The sequence below is a fragment of the Sorex fumeus genome, unplaced genomic scaffold, assembly GCF_029834395.1.
Source record: "Sorex fumeus unplaced genomic scaffold, SorFum_2.1 ptg000063l, whole genome shotgun sequence".
NCBI lineage: Eukaryota > Metazoa > Chordata > Mammalia > Eulipotyphla > Soricidae > Sorex > Sorex fumeus.
In genome coordinates this window covers 70,473,874-70,491,056 of record NW_026606120.1, presented here as the reverse complement: position 1 = coordinate 70,491,056, position 17,183 = coordinate 70,473,874, and the positions used below count along the sequence as shown (strand labels likewise).

General features: G+C 54.1%; 1 protein-coding gene across 1 annotated transcript; it reads right to left on the bottom strand.

The window, feature by feature from the left end:
• Positions 1–6,529: 6,529 nt before the first annotated feature.
• TAC4 (tachykinin precursor 4) lies at positions 6,530–15,240 on the bottom strand. Its single transcript, XM_056126544.1, has 4 exons — positions 15,076–15,240; positions 11,788–11,881; positions 7,613–7,672; positions 6,530–6,573 (listed from the first exon to the last, which is right to left on the bottom strand). Exons 1-4 carry the CDS (start codon positions 15,190–15,192, stop codon positions 6,530–6,532), a joined length of 315 nt encoding a protein of 104 aa, XP_055982519.1. The 5' UTR covers positions 15,193–15,240.
• Between the last annotated feature and the right edge of the window lie 1,943 nt (positions 15,241–17,183).

The following is a 17,183-nucleotide window of genomic DNA, read 5'->3' as shown; positions in this document are numbered from 1 at the left end:
GTTCTCTGCTCACATCTGTCTCACTTGGGGCTCTCATTTATATATATATGAAGATGGTGTTGATGACCCTGCCACTAATAGTAGATGTGCTTGAGACTCACTTTCTAGCCATAAACTGTTGTGGGGTATGGTGCGTGGCCACAGGTTGGGTTTCCCTCCTGTGATTCAGGCTGTCCATAGAGGAAGCGCTTACCCTGGACTTGTCTGGTGGTATAAATTCTCCTGGGCTCACACTGGTTGCAGTAGATTTGCATAGCTACAAACAATATTCCTCATTTTTCAATAGTATCATTCATTTCCTCCATTTTCCACATGAGAGGGATCTGTAGGCAGTTCAGATAGATGAGGTCCTGCGGGTCCCTGCGGGGAGACGGGAAGAGGTCTAGTCTCCATCCTCCTTTGCCAGTAGCCAGTCACTGAGTCTTCCAGGGTGAGTTGTGTTTTCCTATAGTATTTACCCAGTTGAGGAGATGGAGATCAGGCACTTACTGTGGAAATCATATTAGCCAGGTAGTTCTGCTCACCATGGCATGTGTTGGTGACTCCCCAACCTGGTGGACACTGGGGCCCTCCTGTGCAAAGTAAAGAGTCCTCTTTCACTACCTGGGAGTGACAGGTGGGATAGAGAAACACTTGAGTTCTAAGGGTTTTCCATCCCCTTAGAATGATGTGTCTAAATCTCTCTGTTCAGTGTCCATCAGGGGAAGTTCTGCTTTCACATTTTGCAAAAATGGGAGTAGGTTATAATGGATCTTGACAGCGGAATGTTGAGAGGTTTCCTGCAGTCTGGGTCCCAAGAAGCCCTGGTGTTGACCTCTCTCTTCTAAAAATAAAAGTGAACCTTGTTTTAGAAGCTTGCCACCCTGCCCCAGCTGCTGAAACCTAATAGAAGTACTTGATTTCTGGGGGAAGAGAGTACACGTTCGCTGTGCTGGGGTCTGTGCACTTGTGCCTCCTCCCCCCCCCCCCCCCCCCCACACACACACCCTTGGCCAAGGCCTGCAGTGGGTGCTAACAGGCTTTGTAGGAGGAAACCTGGAGTCCAAGGTGATAAATGAAGAGTTGGCTCAGGGATTGAATGAACCTGGGTCAGCCACGTACAAGGCAAAGGCCATGCATGCTGTACTGTCGCTCAGGCTTGCTCCCCCAAATTTAATTTTATCTCCACACAAAAATATTCCTGGACTTGAGGTTAAGAAGCAGACCCTGACTCAGCAAACCTCAGCAAGGGTTGCTGCCTCTGACCATCGCCCCTGGCCTGGCTCTTAAGTGGCAGCCCTAACGAAGTGCCCTGATGGTACTGAGGTCTGGCTGGCGGTGGCCTGTGTCAGCTTCCCCACACACACAGCTCCCAGGCACCCGGACATAAAAGATACCACACACATTTCTTGTGGAAAACGAAGTATGAAACACTTGGAGAAACTAGCTGTGTTAGGAGAACTGGAGAATTAGGACTTTAATCATCTTTGCTGTGCAAAAATTTTTCTATTATTTGAGGTATGACCACCTCTTGCAGCCCATCCTTGGAATTGCCCTCTGTGGCAACCTTGATCTAAACGTCAGTGTCACTAAGAAGGAGATGTAGATGGGTGGTGAAATGCCGATTTGTCACTTCTGCCTTCAGCAATGCCTTCTGCTTAGATGAAGATGGTCACGCTGCCACCAGCTGGGGTGGGGTTTATTTGTGTCCCAGAGCAGAGAAGAAAATAACCCGGACCATTGTGCAACTCTGGCTCCTTGCTCCCAAACGCCCCTGTGAGATGTAAACACCTTTATCCTTTATCCTTCACGACTTGGTCGTTCCAAGAAGCCAGCTTTTCTGAACTGGGCGTTTGTTTCCGGAACCAACCCACCTTCTGTTTACCCTGTTACTGTTATTAGAAACCTGCACCCTTCACAGCAAAGGTGTGGCGGGTCATCAGAGAAGTGGCTGAGGACGCGTCCCCTCTGGGTTTGCTCCTCTCAGCAAGGGAGAGGCTCTTGAGTGCTGGTGAATGAAGTGAGGGCCTGTCAGCTTCCATTTTCGCTTGTACCAGCCAACTGGCATATTTCCAGACTTGCAGGAAGCTCGAGCTGAGCAACGTGGTACCAAGTAAGTGCTCTTGTGTAGGAGAACCGTGGTGCAGCCAATTGCACCGAAAACCCTGTCTCCAAACTCCCACCTGATTTATGCTTGACACCATAGCAAGCTGCAGAAACAAACATGTAGCTGAGTGCTGCCAGCCTAAGGGACGCTGAGAATGGAACCATTTGTTTTAGGATGGTTTGATAAGGCAGCAGTTGGTAAACGAGTAAAATCTAGCCTGAGATTCAGTTGTCAAAAACTGATTCAGAGGGGTGGGAAGAAAGGTGCCCAGAAGAGACCCCGTGCCATCCAGTGCCACCCAGAGCCTCTGTTCCAGCACCCTCAGCAGGTGCAGCCCCTGTCCGGGCATTCCCATGGCAGAGCCCAGCTCCCATAAATGCTTGAGGCTTCACCGCTTCCCTGGGGCTCACTGGGTTGAGATCACGTGGGTCCTGGCTATCAAATCATTCCATAAGCTGATTAAGTGCAGAAAGTCCCCATTCCCTTTGCACACCTTCAGCGTGTAACTGGATTAGTCTCACCCCAGTCCTGTTCCGACTGGGAGAACTTCCACGTCTGCATTCCCTGAAGTGTCCCAGTGAACACAGGTATTTGGGGCCAAAAGGTTACAGTAATCAAATTTGGAAAACACCAAGTTCAAGTTAAATATTAGCATGTTTCTTGATTTTGTAGCTTCTTGAACTCTCCCTTTTGGGATTCCTAAAAGGATTTCTTTGGCAGGAGTCTCTTAAAAACCTGGTATGCTGGGCTGGAGTGACTATATAGCAGGTAGGGCACTTGCCTTGCATGCATTCCATCCATCCCCCACATCCCATTTGGTCCCCTGAGCCCTGCTAGGAGTAATCTCTAAACAGAGCCAGGAGTAATGTTTGTCGGGCCATACCCTGAGCACCACTACGTATGGCCCAAAAAACAAAACTTGTATGCTGAAAAGAAAGATTGGCAGGGCTGGAGTGATAGCACAATGGGTAGAGCATTTGCCTTGCACGTGGCCAACCTGGGTTCGATCCCCAGCACCGCCAGGAGTAATTCCTGAGTGAGGAGCCAGGAGTAACCCCTGAGCATCGCTGGGTGTGACCCAAAAAAAGCAAAAACAAAAAAAGATGTTGCTTTCCTGCCTACTCAAATAAACATAGCCAAGCGGCACGGGACAAGGATGTGGAGTCTGACCATTCCACTTGAGACTTCCCTGTACAGTGAGGGCCGAGACCCAACAGCGGGGGAGGTGGCTATTTCTTGCATGACTTGAAACAGAAAGAAGAAAGAATAGTTACGAGGTTAAACGTCTTGTGGAATGCCTGACATGTATAGAAATGTTCGCCGAGTGGCATGCAAGAGATGTGGAACTTCAAGAGGCTCCTGCAGGAGACAGGTTGCAACCTGCTTGCTAAATTGTTGGTGCCGTGAGGGAATTAGGAAGCGATGTGGGGGCTCACGAGAGAACTGGTTAGACTTGGTTATGGAGAAGGCGCTTTCTGGAAGGCCTAACTTGAGCCTGGGACCTAGGAGAGCAGAGATGGAGGAGCAGTGGGGCCAGGGCAGGGTTCATGTGGAACCCGGGTCCAGGCCCCAAGGCAGCAAGCTCTGGCTCTGAGGGCGTCTGAGCAGGCCTGATGGAGGGGAAAGATCACCCAGTGCGTGTAGGGCCTGGAGGCCTCCAAGGAATGTCACTCATCACAGCTGGCCAATGGGGAAGGCCAGGAGCCTAGTTTCCATTTTCAAAGGTCATGCTCTGGGTGGAAGGTGGTTGGGGGGTAGGGGGGTGGTATCCGGCAGTGGTGCAGGGTTACTCTCCAGGCAGGGGAAGGGGCAGGAGGAAATGAAGGGAGCTAGGCTGGAGTCATAGTACAGCGGGTCCAGCTCTTGCCTTGCATGCAAATGACCTGGATTCGATCCTCTGCATCCCATATGGTCCCCTGAACCCTGCCAGGAGTTTGACGTGAAAACCCTGTGCACTGTTGGGTGTGACCTCAAAACAAAATAATAGAAGGTAGCTCCCAGATTTCAGATTTGGGCCATTGGCCACATGGAGGTGCCATGAGGAGAGAGGAGTGTGCTGGTGAGGAGCTTTGGGGTAGTAGGTCAAGCTCAGTGTGGAGACGTTGAATTCTCAGACTGTGCTGGAAGCAGCTCCTCTTTGCAAGGGGCTGGCGGTGGTGGTCGGGGCTTGACTAACCGATGCTGCAGTGGAAGTGTGCCAGGACTGGGAGTGAGCATCAACTGGTAGTTCCCAGGCTGGGCAGCCTCTCCCGAGACGCTCGCCTCTGAGTGAGGGTCTGCCAGAATCAGAGGAGTCCAGCGTTCGCAGTAATAAACCCAGAACTGACCGTGGTGGGCTTGGAAAGGATACGGAAGAACAGAGGTAACTTGGCAGAGCCCCCTCCCCTCGATAAGGTTCTGGGGGCTCAGGGCCCATTTCAGCCCCAGTACTTCTCTCTGGAGGGAGGGCTAGCCACATGCTAGCTGAGTGCAGCCTCAAGGGGAAACTTGCTAAGAATCTGGTAGATTTGGTTTTCAAAAAAAAAAAAAAATCACCCAACTTCACACACAGAATAAAATCTTCAGTCATTTGGCTCTTCAGCTTGGATTGTTCGCACCTCCTGGGGCAAACAGCGGGTGGGGTGAGGTGGGGAAGGCGTTGGGGACGCCGGGCAGGTTGGGAGGTGAGTGGTCGGGGCTTGACTAACCGATGCTGCAGTGGAAGTGTGCCAGGACTGGGAGTGGGCACGAACGAGTGGTTGGAACGAAGCACATTTATGGGAAATGCTTCATGTCCAGAGATGTTTGGCCAGGTTTGTCTCCAGCCCCATATTTCTCACTGACAAGGAGAAGACAGAATGAAGACAAGACCTGAGATTAGTTCAAGGCACTTGGTAAAGAGTTGCTCTGAGAACAACGCCTGGCTTGAATGGTGGGGGTTCATTGGCTGTCTGCACCCACTCTGGCCTCCGCTGCACCTAGATGAAGGGCCTCCCTCTCCCCCGGTGCCCCAGTGTGACCACGCCCCAACAAGGGAGCAGTGACTCAGTGGACTGAATGTGTTCTTTGCATGTAAGAGGCTGATCCCAGCCCCACTCTTGCCAGTAAGATCTGAAATAATCTTTTCTGGTCTTCAGCAATTTTTGGCAATGCCAAAACTCCTGATTCTGCGCTCAGGGCTCACTCCTGGCAGTGCTCAGAGAACCGTATGGGGTGCCAGAGATTGAACTCAGGTCAGCTGCATGCAACGCAAACACCCCTACCCACCGTACTATCTCTCCGGTCCCCAAATCTCAAAACTTGTAATCCATTCCTTTGGAGGAGAAAGGATTCCCAGCTGGTGCTCAGGGGTCCCTGGACTATTCCTGGCATTTCCTAGCCAACTGGACTGGTGGGTTCAATGTGGGGATTTGAGATGGTAGTCCTGCTCTGGTAGTCCTATAGTACCAGCAGTTCTCAGGCCACCCTGTGATGCCAGGGATTGAACAAGGGGCAGCAACCCGTGAGAAAAGGATCAAGACACAGGAAACAAGTGTAAGGGCTCGTGGTGGAGGAACCGCCCATCGCTGTGATGTCCACTCAGCTCCCTTTGTGGGACCCCTTGGTTCTCATTACCTAGCTGTGTGCTCTAAGTTTCACTGTGTCTCTGACCTGGCTCTGAGCCGCTGGGGCCCGGACAGTGGCCCCCCATCAGAAGGGCATGCTGGGCTCTGGCTCATCGACCCTGCACTCAGCATGATGGGAATCGTGTCCCCAGAATGGAGTCTTTGGTGGGAGAACCATGTGCCTGAGAGCCGGTGAAGGACCTAGTACTGGGGCTTTGGGATCCTTGGGATTATGACTGTGGGAGCCGGTGGTGCTTTCAGGCTGGGGTCTCCTAGAAGCCCACAGGGCAGGGGACTGTAAGAGAACCAAGGGGTCCCACAAAGGGAGCTGAGTGAACGTCACAGTTCCTGCCCCCTTTTGCCCCCATGCCAGCACCACCGCCTCAGCCCGCAGGGTTTCTGCCCCATCTCCTTGTGGTCTCTACCTCTGTCCCGAGCTCCCCAAACCGAGGGAAATTTCCTTTCCTGTGATGGGAAAGGTCACCTGTGGATGTGCCCAGCCCACCCTGCCCTCTGTCCAGTGCCAGAGAAGACGCCATTCGCTCAGCATTCATTTATTGAGCCCTTGCCATGTTCCGGGCACAGAGTCGAGGTGGGCGCAATAAGCGTTCCTGCTATGCAGCGCGGAGATGGGGCTGCCCACGCAGGAGGGCAGGGCGGGTCACTCCAGCTGCACCCTGAGTGCACGGTGGCCACCCGAGGCCAGGCCCCAAGGAACCCAGGCTTTCCTGCAGCCTGGGGGACATGCCCGCAGGGAGCCCAGGAGACAGGGAAGGTGTCTGGCCAGGCGGCTGGTCTGCTTTAATGTCCAGGTCGGGAAAAGGGGGGTCCGTTCTGCAGGTGGCGGGTGGTGGGGGTCTCACTCTGGCCCCTGCTCCTCATCTTCTCTGCCTGGGGAGAGTTCTTCACAGGCACAGTGGTTAGTGACCACCCCTCCCCACAGGGCCTTCCCCATTCCCCATTTCTCCCACTGCAGTGGAATACCAGGTTCCTCGGCCACTGTCTCCTCGCTCAGCCATCAGCCCCAGCCCCTTGCTATCCAGAAACGAAGGTGGCAATCCCCCATGCAGAGCCCAGAGACACCCCCCCACTTGGGGATAAGGAGAGTGCTGTGGACCAGAAAACGGGAGACAGCTCTTGGCGTGACTGTGGGCAGCTCATTGTGTGACCCCGGGCACGTTGCTTCTAGCCCCAGCAAAGGAAGCCTGCTCCCGTTCCTGCCCTTAGCCGTGGGCAGGAACTCGGCGCCCAGGGCAGGGGGTGGACGTTGGGGGCAGGAGGACTCCGACTTCTGTTTGGTATCGGGTGATTTTCGTAGCCCGCTTAAGGAAATGGCTCCAGCGTTTAGAAATCTCAGCAGAGGACAAGAGCACTGGTGAAGTGCTCTTGTGTGTGCTTTGTGCATGGAGTCCCGGCTTTGATCCCTGCCAGAGCATGGCCAGGAGGGATTCCCCACCACCCAGCCAGGAGCAGCTGCCAGTGTGGCCCCAAAGCAGAAGTCCCAGGGGAAATAGAAGGGGTCCCCATCTGACCTTGCTTCCCAAGAGCCTGGGCTAGGATGAAGGCGCCAAGCTCGGGGGGACAGAGTGGGACGGCATGTGGGGGGCTCAGTGCCTCACCAGCTGCGTTGCTTCTGCCTTTCTGTGTGGCGGGCATGAGGGTGCCCTCCCCCCAGCCTGCCTCACCTCTCTGCTCTCGTGCTGGTGCTCTGGGGCTATGACCTGCACCGTTGCAGGAGGAGAGGGCAGAGCCTCAGAACTTGGCTAGTTCAGGCGGCCTGGAGTGTCCCAGGAGGGACCAGCTGCACCTGGACTGTCCTTGGGGCCTCTGCCTAGTGACCGTGCAGAGAAGCCTGCTCCGTCCAGCCCCCACCATGGAGATGGGCAGCAGAGTGGCCCCGTTCCCAAGATGCCCTGGAAGCCCCCTCCAGGCACTCACCGACCTTCTGCGGAAGGTCCTGTCCTGCCCACGAGGTCCTGTGGCAGTTGTTCTCCCTGGCGCCCTAGTGAGGGAGGAAGAGAATCAGCAGGTGAGGGCGGCCTGGGGGTCAAGGGCCGCCTCTTCACAGCCCTTTCTCAGTGCTCTGAGGGGCTTCAGAGAGGCCAGGATCGGTCAGCCTGTTTCCATTCTCTCTGTCTTCTTGTCCTCCCTCCCACTGCCTTTCCTTCACTGCTAGTGGTGCCTCCAATAGGACCTGCCCATGGGGTGGTGGGGGGGCGGGTGGGCACTGAGGAAAGGCCTGGCTGGGGACACAGGCTGTCACCCAGCAGGACTGTGGTGCAGAGTGTCTAGGCAAAGGAGATAAGCTCTGGCAGAGAAGGCAGAAATTGCGGAGGGCGAGGGGCCAGTGAGTCACATTCTTGAGCACAGCTTTGGAGAACGGTGTCAGGACATTGGACTTGTCCGGGGAACAAAGTAGGGGAAGGTGGGTTTGCTCCGATCTTACTCCTGATCTCCCTCTTTGGAGCAGAGAAGGGGGTGTGGTGGGGACAGGGGGGTTAGGGGCACACTCGACTGTGCTCAGGAATCACTCCTGGCAGTGCTCAGGGGGACCGTATGTGGTGCCAGGGACGGAACCCAGGTCAGCTGCTTGCAGGGGAAGTGTTCTACCCACTCTATTCTATCTCTAGTCCTCTTTTTTTTTTTTTAAATTAAGGGTTCTAGGCTCCAATAGGCACTTTCAAGATTCTCAGGAGCTGGCTGATAGGTCTGGGGCACATGCTGGCATGCAAGAGGCGTGGCTTCAGCCACACAGTCCCTCAGCAATGCTGGTGTGACACCCTAGGGGGAAAAAAACCTCTTCGTGTGCTGGAATGGATAGATTCATTTTCCAAGTTTAGGCTTTAGAACTAGTCACTTTGAGCCTTAAGTCAATCCAGTCTTCATATAGACATGAAGAGACCACCGTTCTGAGGAAACGGGGAAGTGGGGATGGCTTGATGAGGGGCTTTCCCCTTCCGCCATCCTCTGTTTCTGCCCAGAGACATTTTGCATGCCCCATCAGAGAGTACAGCAGGTAGGTCCTTGCCTTTCACGGGAGCCAACTCAGGTTCAATCCCCGACACCCCAGATGGTCTCCTGAGCCCACCTCTAGTGATTCCTGAGTGCAGAACCAGGAGTCCTGAACACAGCTGGATGTGGGCCAAAAACAAAACAAAACACAGTCCCCAAATAAATTCTGCATGTCCCAGGGAGCTTGTAGGGAGAGTCGCAAAACTTACCTATTCTTTCTGACTGGATGGGAGGGTTTCCTGGGGGAAAGAGAGAAAAACAGGCTTACCCTACTTCCTTGGCTCTCTGTGGTCCCAGGCCTCTGTTGACCTTCACCACTGAGGCCTGTCATGCCCCAGGGTCTTGGGGAGGCTGGACTCTACTCGTGAGAGGAGGAGGCATTGTGCAGGAGTGGGCGCACCAACCCTCCATTACTGGGGACTCTAGGGGGAGAAGTTTCCCCGATGGTGATAAAAGGGGTGTCGTGGGGAGATGATGCATGAGTACAGCCTGTGTTCAGGAAGAGTGCTCTTTAATCCCCTTTCTACTCAGCAGTGACTCCATCCAAAAGTCATTTTGTGCACGAGAGAACTCAGACCAAAAGGGTTTGGTCACAAGATGTTTTTTTCCCTCTTGTTTTTGTGGATTTTAGGAATTTGGGGGGCTGGGGAGATAGCATAGCAGGCAGGGCACTTGCCTTGCACACAGCCAAACCGAGTGTATGGTCCACCAGGAGTGATCCCCCAGTACAGAGTTGGGAATAAGCCCAAAGCACCGCAGGTGTGGCCCAAAATGGGAAAAAAGAAATGTGACTGGGACCAGAGAGATAATACGGCAGGTAAGGTGTTTGCCATGCACCTGAGTGACTCAGGTTCAATCCCAGTATCTCATATGGTCTCCCAGCCCCCCTCCAGGAGTGATTCCTGAGTGCAAAGGCAGGAGTAAGCTCTGAGTACCACCAGGTGAATCTCAAAAAACAAACCAAAAAATATTACAAAACCAGTCTTTGAATACATAGCCAGTATATTAAAAAAACAAAACAAAACATGGGGCTGGAGACATAGCACAGTGGTAGGGCGTTTGCCTTGCACCTGGCCAACCCGGGTTCGATTCCCAGCATCCCATATGGTCCCTTGAGCACCTCCAGGAGTTGCTCTTGAGTGCAGAGCCAGGAGTAACCCCTGTGCATCGCCAGGTGTGATCCAAAAAGAAAAAAAAATAATAATAATAACGCAAAACAAAAAACATTAGAGTCTTACGCAGTAAAGAGAGAGCTCCTCTCTCTCACTTCTACTTCCTAGCCTTACTGCAGCCACTGTTGGCATCTGGATGTATGTCCTAGAACTTTATGCATCTGTATATGTGTGGAGATCAACTGCATGTTCTCCAGGCTGGACAGTGGATACGATGAATGAAGGTGCTTGCCCTGCATATGGCTGACCCCAGTTCAATCCCTGAAACTGCACAGTCCCCTCCGAACACTGCCAGGTACAGCCTTGGAGTCCCCTGAGCACTGCTTGGGTGACCTGGGTGTCCCCAGCACTTCAGGGCCCAACACTCACACTGATGCACCAGCCCAGCTGGTCAGGAAGGTCAGGAATCCACAACAGAGGCCCCTGCATGACCTGAGTGCCATCGGAGGCCCCCAAAACAGGAAGAAAAAAAAAAGTAGTAGAGCAGTCGTGTGTGTGTGTGTGTGTGTGTGTGTGTGTGTGTGTGTGTGTGTGTGTGTGTGTGGTTTGGGGCCGCACCCAGCAGTGCTCAGGGCTATTACTGGTTCTGTGTTCCACAGTGCCCTCTGGTGGTGCTTGCTTGGGGAACTGTACACAGTACCAGGAATAAAGCAGACTTGGCAGGATGCAAGGCAAGCCCCTACCCCTGTATTCTCTCTCTGGCCTCTCAGTAGCAATTTTTGGTATCAGAGATGGAACCCACAGATGAGGCATGTGCTCGCCCCTGGCCCAAGATAGCATTTCTGCTGGAGAGAGACTACTGGTCAAAATGCATCTCCACTGTAATAGATATTGCCACTACTTGCGCCAGATGGATGGCATATAAGCACTCTGGCTGCCACAGCTGTTCTCTGCTTTTTTGGTTTTGTTTTGTTTTGTTTTGTTTTGTTTTGCCTTTTGGGTCACACCCGGTGATGCACAGGGTTTATTCCTAGTTTTGCACTCAGGAATTACCCCTGGCGGTGCCCAGGGGACCAGATGAGATGCTGGGAATCGAACCCGGGTTAGCCATGTGTAAGGCAAATGTCCTACCTGCTGTGCTATTGCTCCAGCCCCTGTTTTGTTTTTTTTGCTTGGGCACCACACCTAGTGCTGGGATTCGATCTCCAGCAGTGTTTGGGGGACCATGTGCCAGGGATCAAACCTGGGGCAGTCCCTCCAGCCCTTTGAGCTTTCCCCTCAGCCCAGCCCAGGTCTATTCCAATAATTCAGTTTGAGGGCCTGGGGAGATGGCTCTGGGGTGCCTTTCAGGAGCAAGGAGCTGAGTTTGATCCCCAGTGCCCCAGGGCCCTCCTTACCACTGTGAGGCATGGCCCTGAGGCCCCCAGAGGGACCAAGCATTGACCATCTGACCCAGTTGGTAGATATTAATATAGCCACTAGTGGCCCTCAGGTCCCCAAGCCTTGCTTGGGTGCCCCCAATCTCCCCCCCCCCCAAATAAAGGTGGAAGTTTCTATCTGAACCAAACAATTGACTAGAAAGTGCGTCCTGTGTCTGCTCACAGCGAGATGACTTTTAGCTCCACCGCTGCTGTCCTCTGGTTCCCTATCGTGTTACCTTGCTGTGACCCCCCTGTTGTACCATTTGGCCTCTGAGTCTGGTGTCATGACACCCAGTTAGGGACATGGGGGCCGTCAAGTCTGGAAGACAAAGGCACCGTGGGGTGCAGAGTGTCCACCCCCAGGTGTCCTTCCTCTCCTCCTGGGGAACAAGAGCCAGCCCCAGATCCTGCTGTGACACTCCCCCAGTGTCTTGATTTGGAGCCTGTTTCTCTGGGCACCCCAGAAACAGGACATCCCTGCTAGACCGTAGCCACTTGGGCCCTAGGCTTCCTGCCAGGGCCTCTGCCCACTACCAGCACCACCAGAACCCCCCTAGCTGGGCGACACTCACCTCTCACCCGCTTGCCCATCAATCCAAAGAACTGTCTCGCTTTGCCCCTCTTCACCTCCTGCAGCTGAAGCTGGATGCTGGGGAGGGCGCCTTCCTGGGGAGACAGGGGTGTTAGCCCGTTAGCCGCGTTTGTGACCTGCAGTCCCGCTACCGACCCTGCACCTCACTCAGGGTGGGATGCTGCATCTCCCCCGCAGCATTCCTGCCACAGCCCACAGAAACTCAGCGACCACCCCCACCCCTCCCCAGACACACGCACAGAAAAACTTAGGAAGGAAGCGCCTACTCCTGGCCTTGCTGCCCAGAGGAAAACATGGAGGCACCCAGGACCCTGATTTGTCCAGTGTCACCAGTCAGGCACTGAAAGGGAGCAAGCACAGAAGCATGGGTGGCTCCAAAGCACAAACCCAGGGGTCTCCCTTATTCACAGTCCTCCCCCCACCCCAAGTTGTCACGGCAGTTTATCTGCTTTTTTTTTTTTCCTTTTGGGTCACACCTGGCGATGCACAGGGGTTACTCCTGGCTCTGCATTCAGAAATTACTCCTGGCAGTGCTCAGGGGACCATATGGGGTGCTGGGAATTGAACCCGGCTCAGCTGTGTGCAAGGCAAATGCTCTATCTGCTGTGCTATCACTCCAGCCCCCAGTTGATCTGCTTTTGACTGAGGGAATGGGACACAGGCTGAGGGAGATGAGGCCACGCAGGAAGTGGACGAGGCAGCATTCAACCTCAACCAATCCTGACAGTGTGGGGTCGACTCCATCTCGGGGAGTGTCTTCCCCCCCTGGACAGAGGGCAGTTGATGGGGACTGCCTCCCCCATCCCCACCAGCCATTGTCCCCTGCGCTCCCTCTTCCCCTGTCCTGGGTTTTCCCTCCGAGAGCCTTGGCTTGTGTGCCCTGGCATGTATGCATGAGGGCACTTTCCCATTGGTGAGCCCAGGGCTGACGCTCCCCTGTGAGGGCCCAGCACTTCAGTGCTCACTTCTCCAGGTGCCTCCTGGTTGTTGTAGCTGGAAAAAGGAGAAGGGCCCATGGGTGGTGCTCATGAGACCGCCTGTGCATCTGTGGCCCCAGCGCTGGCCCTGTGCCGGGACCCCACAGGAGCTCAGCACATGGTGGGCACAGGAAGCTGAGTGAGGGTCCCTCTGGGGAAGAGGATGGCTGACAAACCAACGGAGCCCCAGAGTCACACGGGGTTGAATCTGGGCCCTTCCTCAGCCCCAGTTCAGGCCTCTCTGGCCCCACCCTGCTGGGGCACCAGCCAGAGCCCCTGAGAAGACCCCCCCATCCCTTCCCCTCTCCCCCCCCAACCGTCAGCTCATCCACTACCAAGACTGGGAAAGAATTGTTTTCTAGGCCTTGGACCAATCTGTCACTTCCCATCTGTCTCCTCCCCTTGGATGTCAGTGGTGGGGGCAGTTGCCTGGAGCTGGGGTCACCTCGGCTGGCCAGGAACCAGAAGTCTCTGGAGATTTGAACTCACTTCTAAAAAGCTTGTGAAAAACCACTTTGCCTCCATAAAAGGCAGCCCTCACAGGCGAGCAGCAGGCAATGGCTACTTAGGAATTGAGAAAGTCTCACCTTCCTCCCCACCCCGCCCCCTGCAGGCTTTGGGGGAGGAGGGGCTTTGGGAGATATCTGCTCCTCTTCCTGCCCTCCTCATCTTTCCACCCAAAGGGCCAGCCCCAGGGATGGCTGCGGATGGGATAGCCCTGAGAGCAAGGGGTCCTGAGGCTGGGAATGCCACCTTCCTCCCCCCCACCTTGCTGCCACTGATGACCACACCTGTAGTGTATGTGCTCAGTCCCTGGTCTCGGGACGCAGAGCGGGAGGGGAACACACATTCGAAACAGTCACATGAGGTACTCGTGGGCAGAAGGCTGGTGGCATTAGCTGAGTTCCCTGGTGGCCACACTCTGCACTCAGCTGCTCCGTGCCCCTGCCAGTTCCTCTGACATTAACCCGTTAAAGCACATCAGAGTTTGGAAGAAGCGGCCTTGGCCATCGCCTCCCTGTTGGTCCTCTTTGAGCTGAACAGGCCAGAGAGGAGTGGTAGTGAGGATTCCAGGGCCCGGCAGAGCGAGCAGAGAAACTGAGCCTTAAACCTGAGTCTTTCTCCGGTCTAACTCCTCAGCTGCACACACTTCCCGTCCAGACAGACCCAGAAGGAGAGGAACCCCAGTGATAATCCCTGGCTCTGCCTGGCCCCAGAAGGGTCATTACTGTCTGGAAACTTGGGGGTGGGGGCCGGAGCTCCTGGAAACCATGCGTGAGCTCTGGTGCAGTGGGTCTGGTCCACGGCCTTTCCCTTCAGGCAGGAGCTGTGCCTGGAGATCATTCCCAGTGCCAGTGCTCCAACGAGAGAGTAGGAGGAAATGGGCCAGCTGAGCAGGGCTGGGCAAGAAATGCATGTGTTTTTTGTTTGTTTGTTTGTTTGTTGTTTGTTTTTTTTTGCTGTTTTTGGGTCACACCCAGCGATGCACAGGGGTTACTCCTGGCTCTGCACTCAGGAATTACTCCTGGCTGTGCTCAGGGGACCATATGGGATGCTGGGAATAGAACCCAGGTAGGCTGTGTGCAAGGCCAATGTCCTACCCGCTGTGCTATTGCTCCAGCCCCCAAAAGTGCATTTCTGCGCCTCGAGCCAGAGCATGTCAGAGCTTGGAAGAAGTGGGATCCTGCACCAAGAGGATCCCCTGGAAAGGAGATCTCAGGAGATCCCCAAGCAGCAGACACAAAGAATCAGAGCATGGGCAAGGTGAGTTATGTTGTGTCTGGAGCTGTACAACCTTGACTAGATGATGTGTCTTCTCTGTGCCTCAGTTTACTTGTCCAGGGACAATAATCATGCTTTTCCCATATGGCTGCTAGGAAGCTTACACGGGTAAACATGTATATAGTAAGCATGTCTATAAACAGAGCCAGAAAGAGAGAGTATGTTGAATAACACACACACACAAAGACACACGCATGCACACACACATACACGCACACACAGATACACGCATGCATACACGCATGCACACACATGCAGACACACGGACGCACATGCACGCACACACAAGTACACACACTCAGACACGCGCACACACATACACACACATGCAGACACACAGACGCACATGCACACATGCACACACACACGCATATGTACACATGCCGATCTTAAACATACCCCAGGGAGCAGCTGGCCTGCCTGGCAGAGGGCCGCTGCTCTGGAAGCCATGGAAGAGGAATCCCACACCCCTTTTGGCCACGGACCGTCCACTCCCTCCCTAAAGGTACCTCCAGGGTGATGGTTATCCAGGGCCTTGCTTCCTCGCTGAGCACTAGCTCCTTGTCTGGCGCCACGGCGCAGGCAGACAACCCGGTCAGGAAGAGCAGGGCGAGGCCGGGCAGCATGGTGTGCGCTGAGGGTTGGGGCTCAGGAGCCCCTCTCAGCCTGCCCGCTAGCCTGCTTCTTAGCTTATCTGACCCGGGTCATTTCCGCTCCTCCCCTCCCACCCAGCGGGAGAGACCAATGGTCTGGGGTGCTGCTGGGAAGGAGGCCCCACGCCTGATTCCGGGGCTTAGCGGGCTGATGCAACCCCGTCTTGCCACTGGCTGTGTGCCCAGTGGGCAGGTGCACAGCGGGGCTGGGTTTCGGGCCTGGAGCTTCCAGCTTCCTGACTGGCAGACGGGAGGGGGTGGTCTTTGCCATCTTGGAAATGGCTGCGTGGCTCCTGCCCCCTTCTACAGAGGCCCCTCCTCAGAGTTTAGCCAGTATTTCCCCCTGCTCTTCCCCAGACTGCCTGGGCTCCTTCCTCAGCTTCCCCTCCTTCTGGCATTCCTAAGTGTGCAGAGAAACACATTTCCTGCCCTCAGAGAAATAACACAGGGCTCTGATGAGGCTTTGTTTTATTGGGGATTTGTTTTGTTTTGTTTTAGGGCCACACCTGGCAGTGCTCAGGGCTTACTCCTGGCTCTGTGCTCATGGGTCACTCTTGCAGGGCTCAGGGGACATATAGGATGCTGGGGACCAAACCTGGTTCAGTCACGTGCAAGACAAGCACCTACCTGTTGTATTAACGTTATGGCCTTTAGATGTAGCTTCTGAAAAAGCCTCCTAAGGCTCCCCACAAACTGAAATTGGGATTTGCCAGAAAAATGACCTCCGGCCACAAGTCTAGGTCATTAGCATTAGACTCTCTTCCAGCTGCTTGTCAAAGTGATCCCTTTAAAGTCCTGTCTGACCTGTCTCTGCATTCTTCTAGTATTGCCACATTGCCCATGACATCAAGTTCAAGCTCCTCAGAGGGGTATACAAGGCCTTTGTTCACTCCATCTCCCATCCAGCCACTTTGCCATCCCTCTATCACCCATCCATCCACCCATCCACCCATCCATCCATCCATCCATCCATCCACTCATTCATCCACCCATCCATCCATTTACCCATCCATTTACCCATCCATCCACCCATCCACCCATCCATCCATCCATCCATCCACTCATTCATCCACCCATCCATCCATTTACCCATCCATTTACCCATCCATCCATCCATCCATCCATCCATCCATCCACTCATTCATCCACCCATCCATCCATTTACCCATCCATTTACCCATCCATCCATCCATCCATCCATCCATCCATCCATCTACCCACCCATTCATCTGTCCACCCATCCTTCCATCCATCTATCCATCCATCCATCAACCCACCCATCCATCCATCCACCCTTTATTCCATGGATCCATCCATCCATCCATTCACCCATCCACCCACTCATCCATCCATCCCTTCACCTGCTCTCCCTTTCCTCCATTATGTGGAATAAGGGGGTCTGTGATCAGAGATTTGGATTCCAATCCTAGTTCTACCACTAAATAGCTGTGTGTGTTGTCATGTTTATTTCTTTCCTGATCCCTCCCCTCTCTTTTCTGTCTTTTCTCTCCATTCGTCCCTCCTTTTCCTCTCCCCCCACATCTTGTGGCGTCCAAGGATCATAGAATGCTGGGAACCCAACCCAAACCCAGGCCTCGCGCACAAAGCACGTGCATTCCAACCCGTGGAACGATTTCCCCAGCCTCCCAGGCACATTACTCAACTCCTCCAAATCCAAGACTCCTCATCTGTAGAGCAGGCTTAATAATAGCACTTATTTCCAAGGTTGTCTGTGGCTGAAAGAGATAATGCCTACGAACCACTTAGCACAGTGGATAATGATTAATATTTAATAGCTGTTAACTATGATTACTGTTACTATAACTGACACGGGGTGAGGCACGGAGCACCGAAGACGCAGAAGATGAGGGCCCTGTCCCTCAGCCTCTGCCAGTCCAGGAGAAACTCTGGCTGGGCAGATTAACTGCACTCATTTGGGTCTGTGTGGGTATAATGTCCCCTTC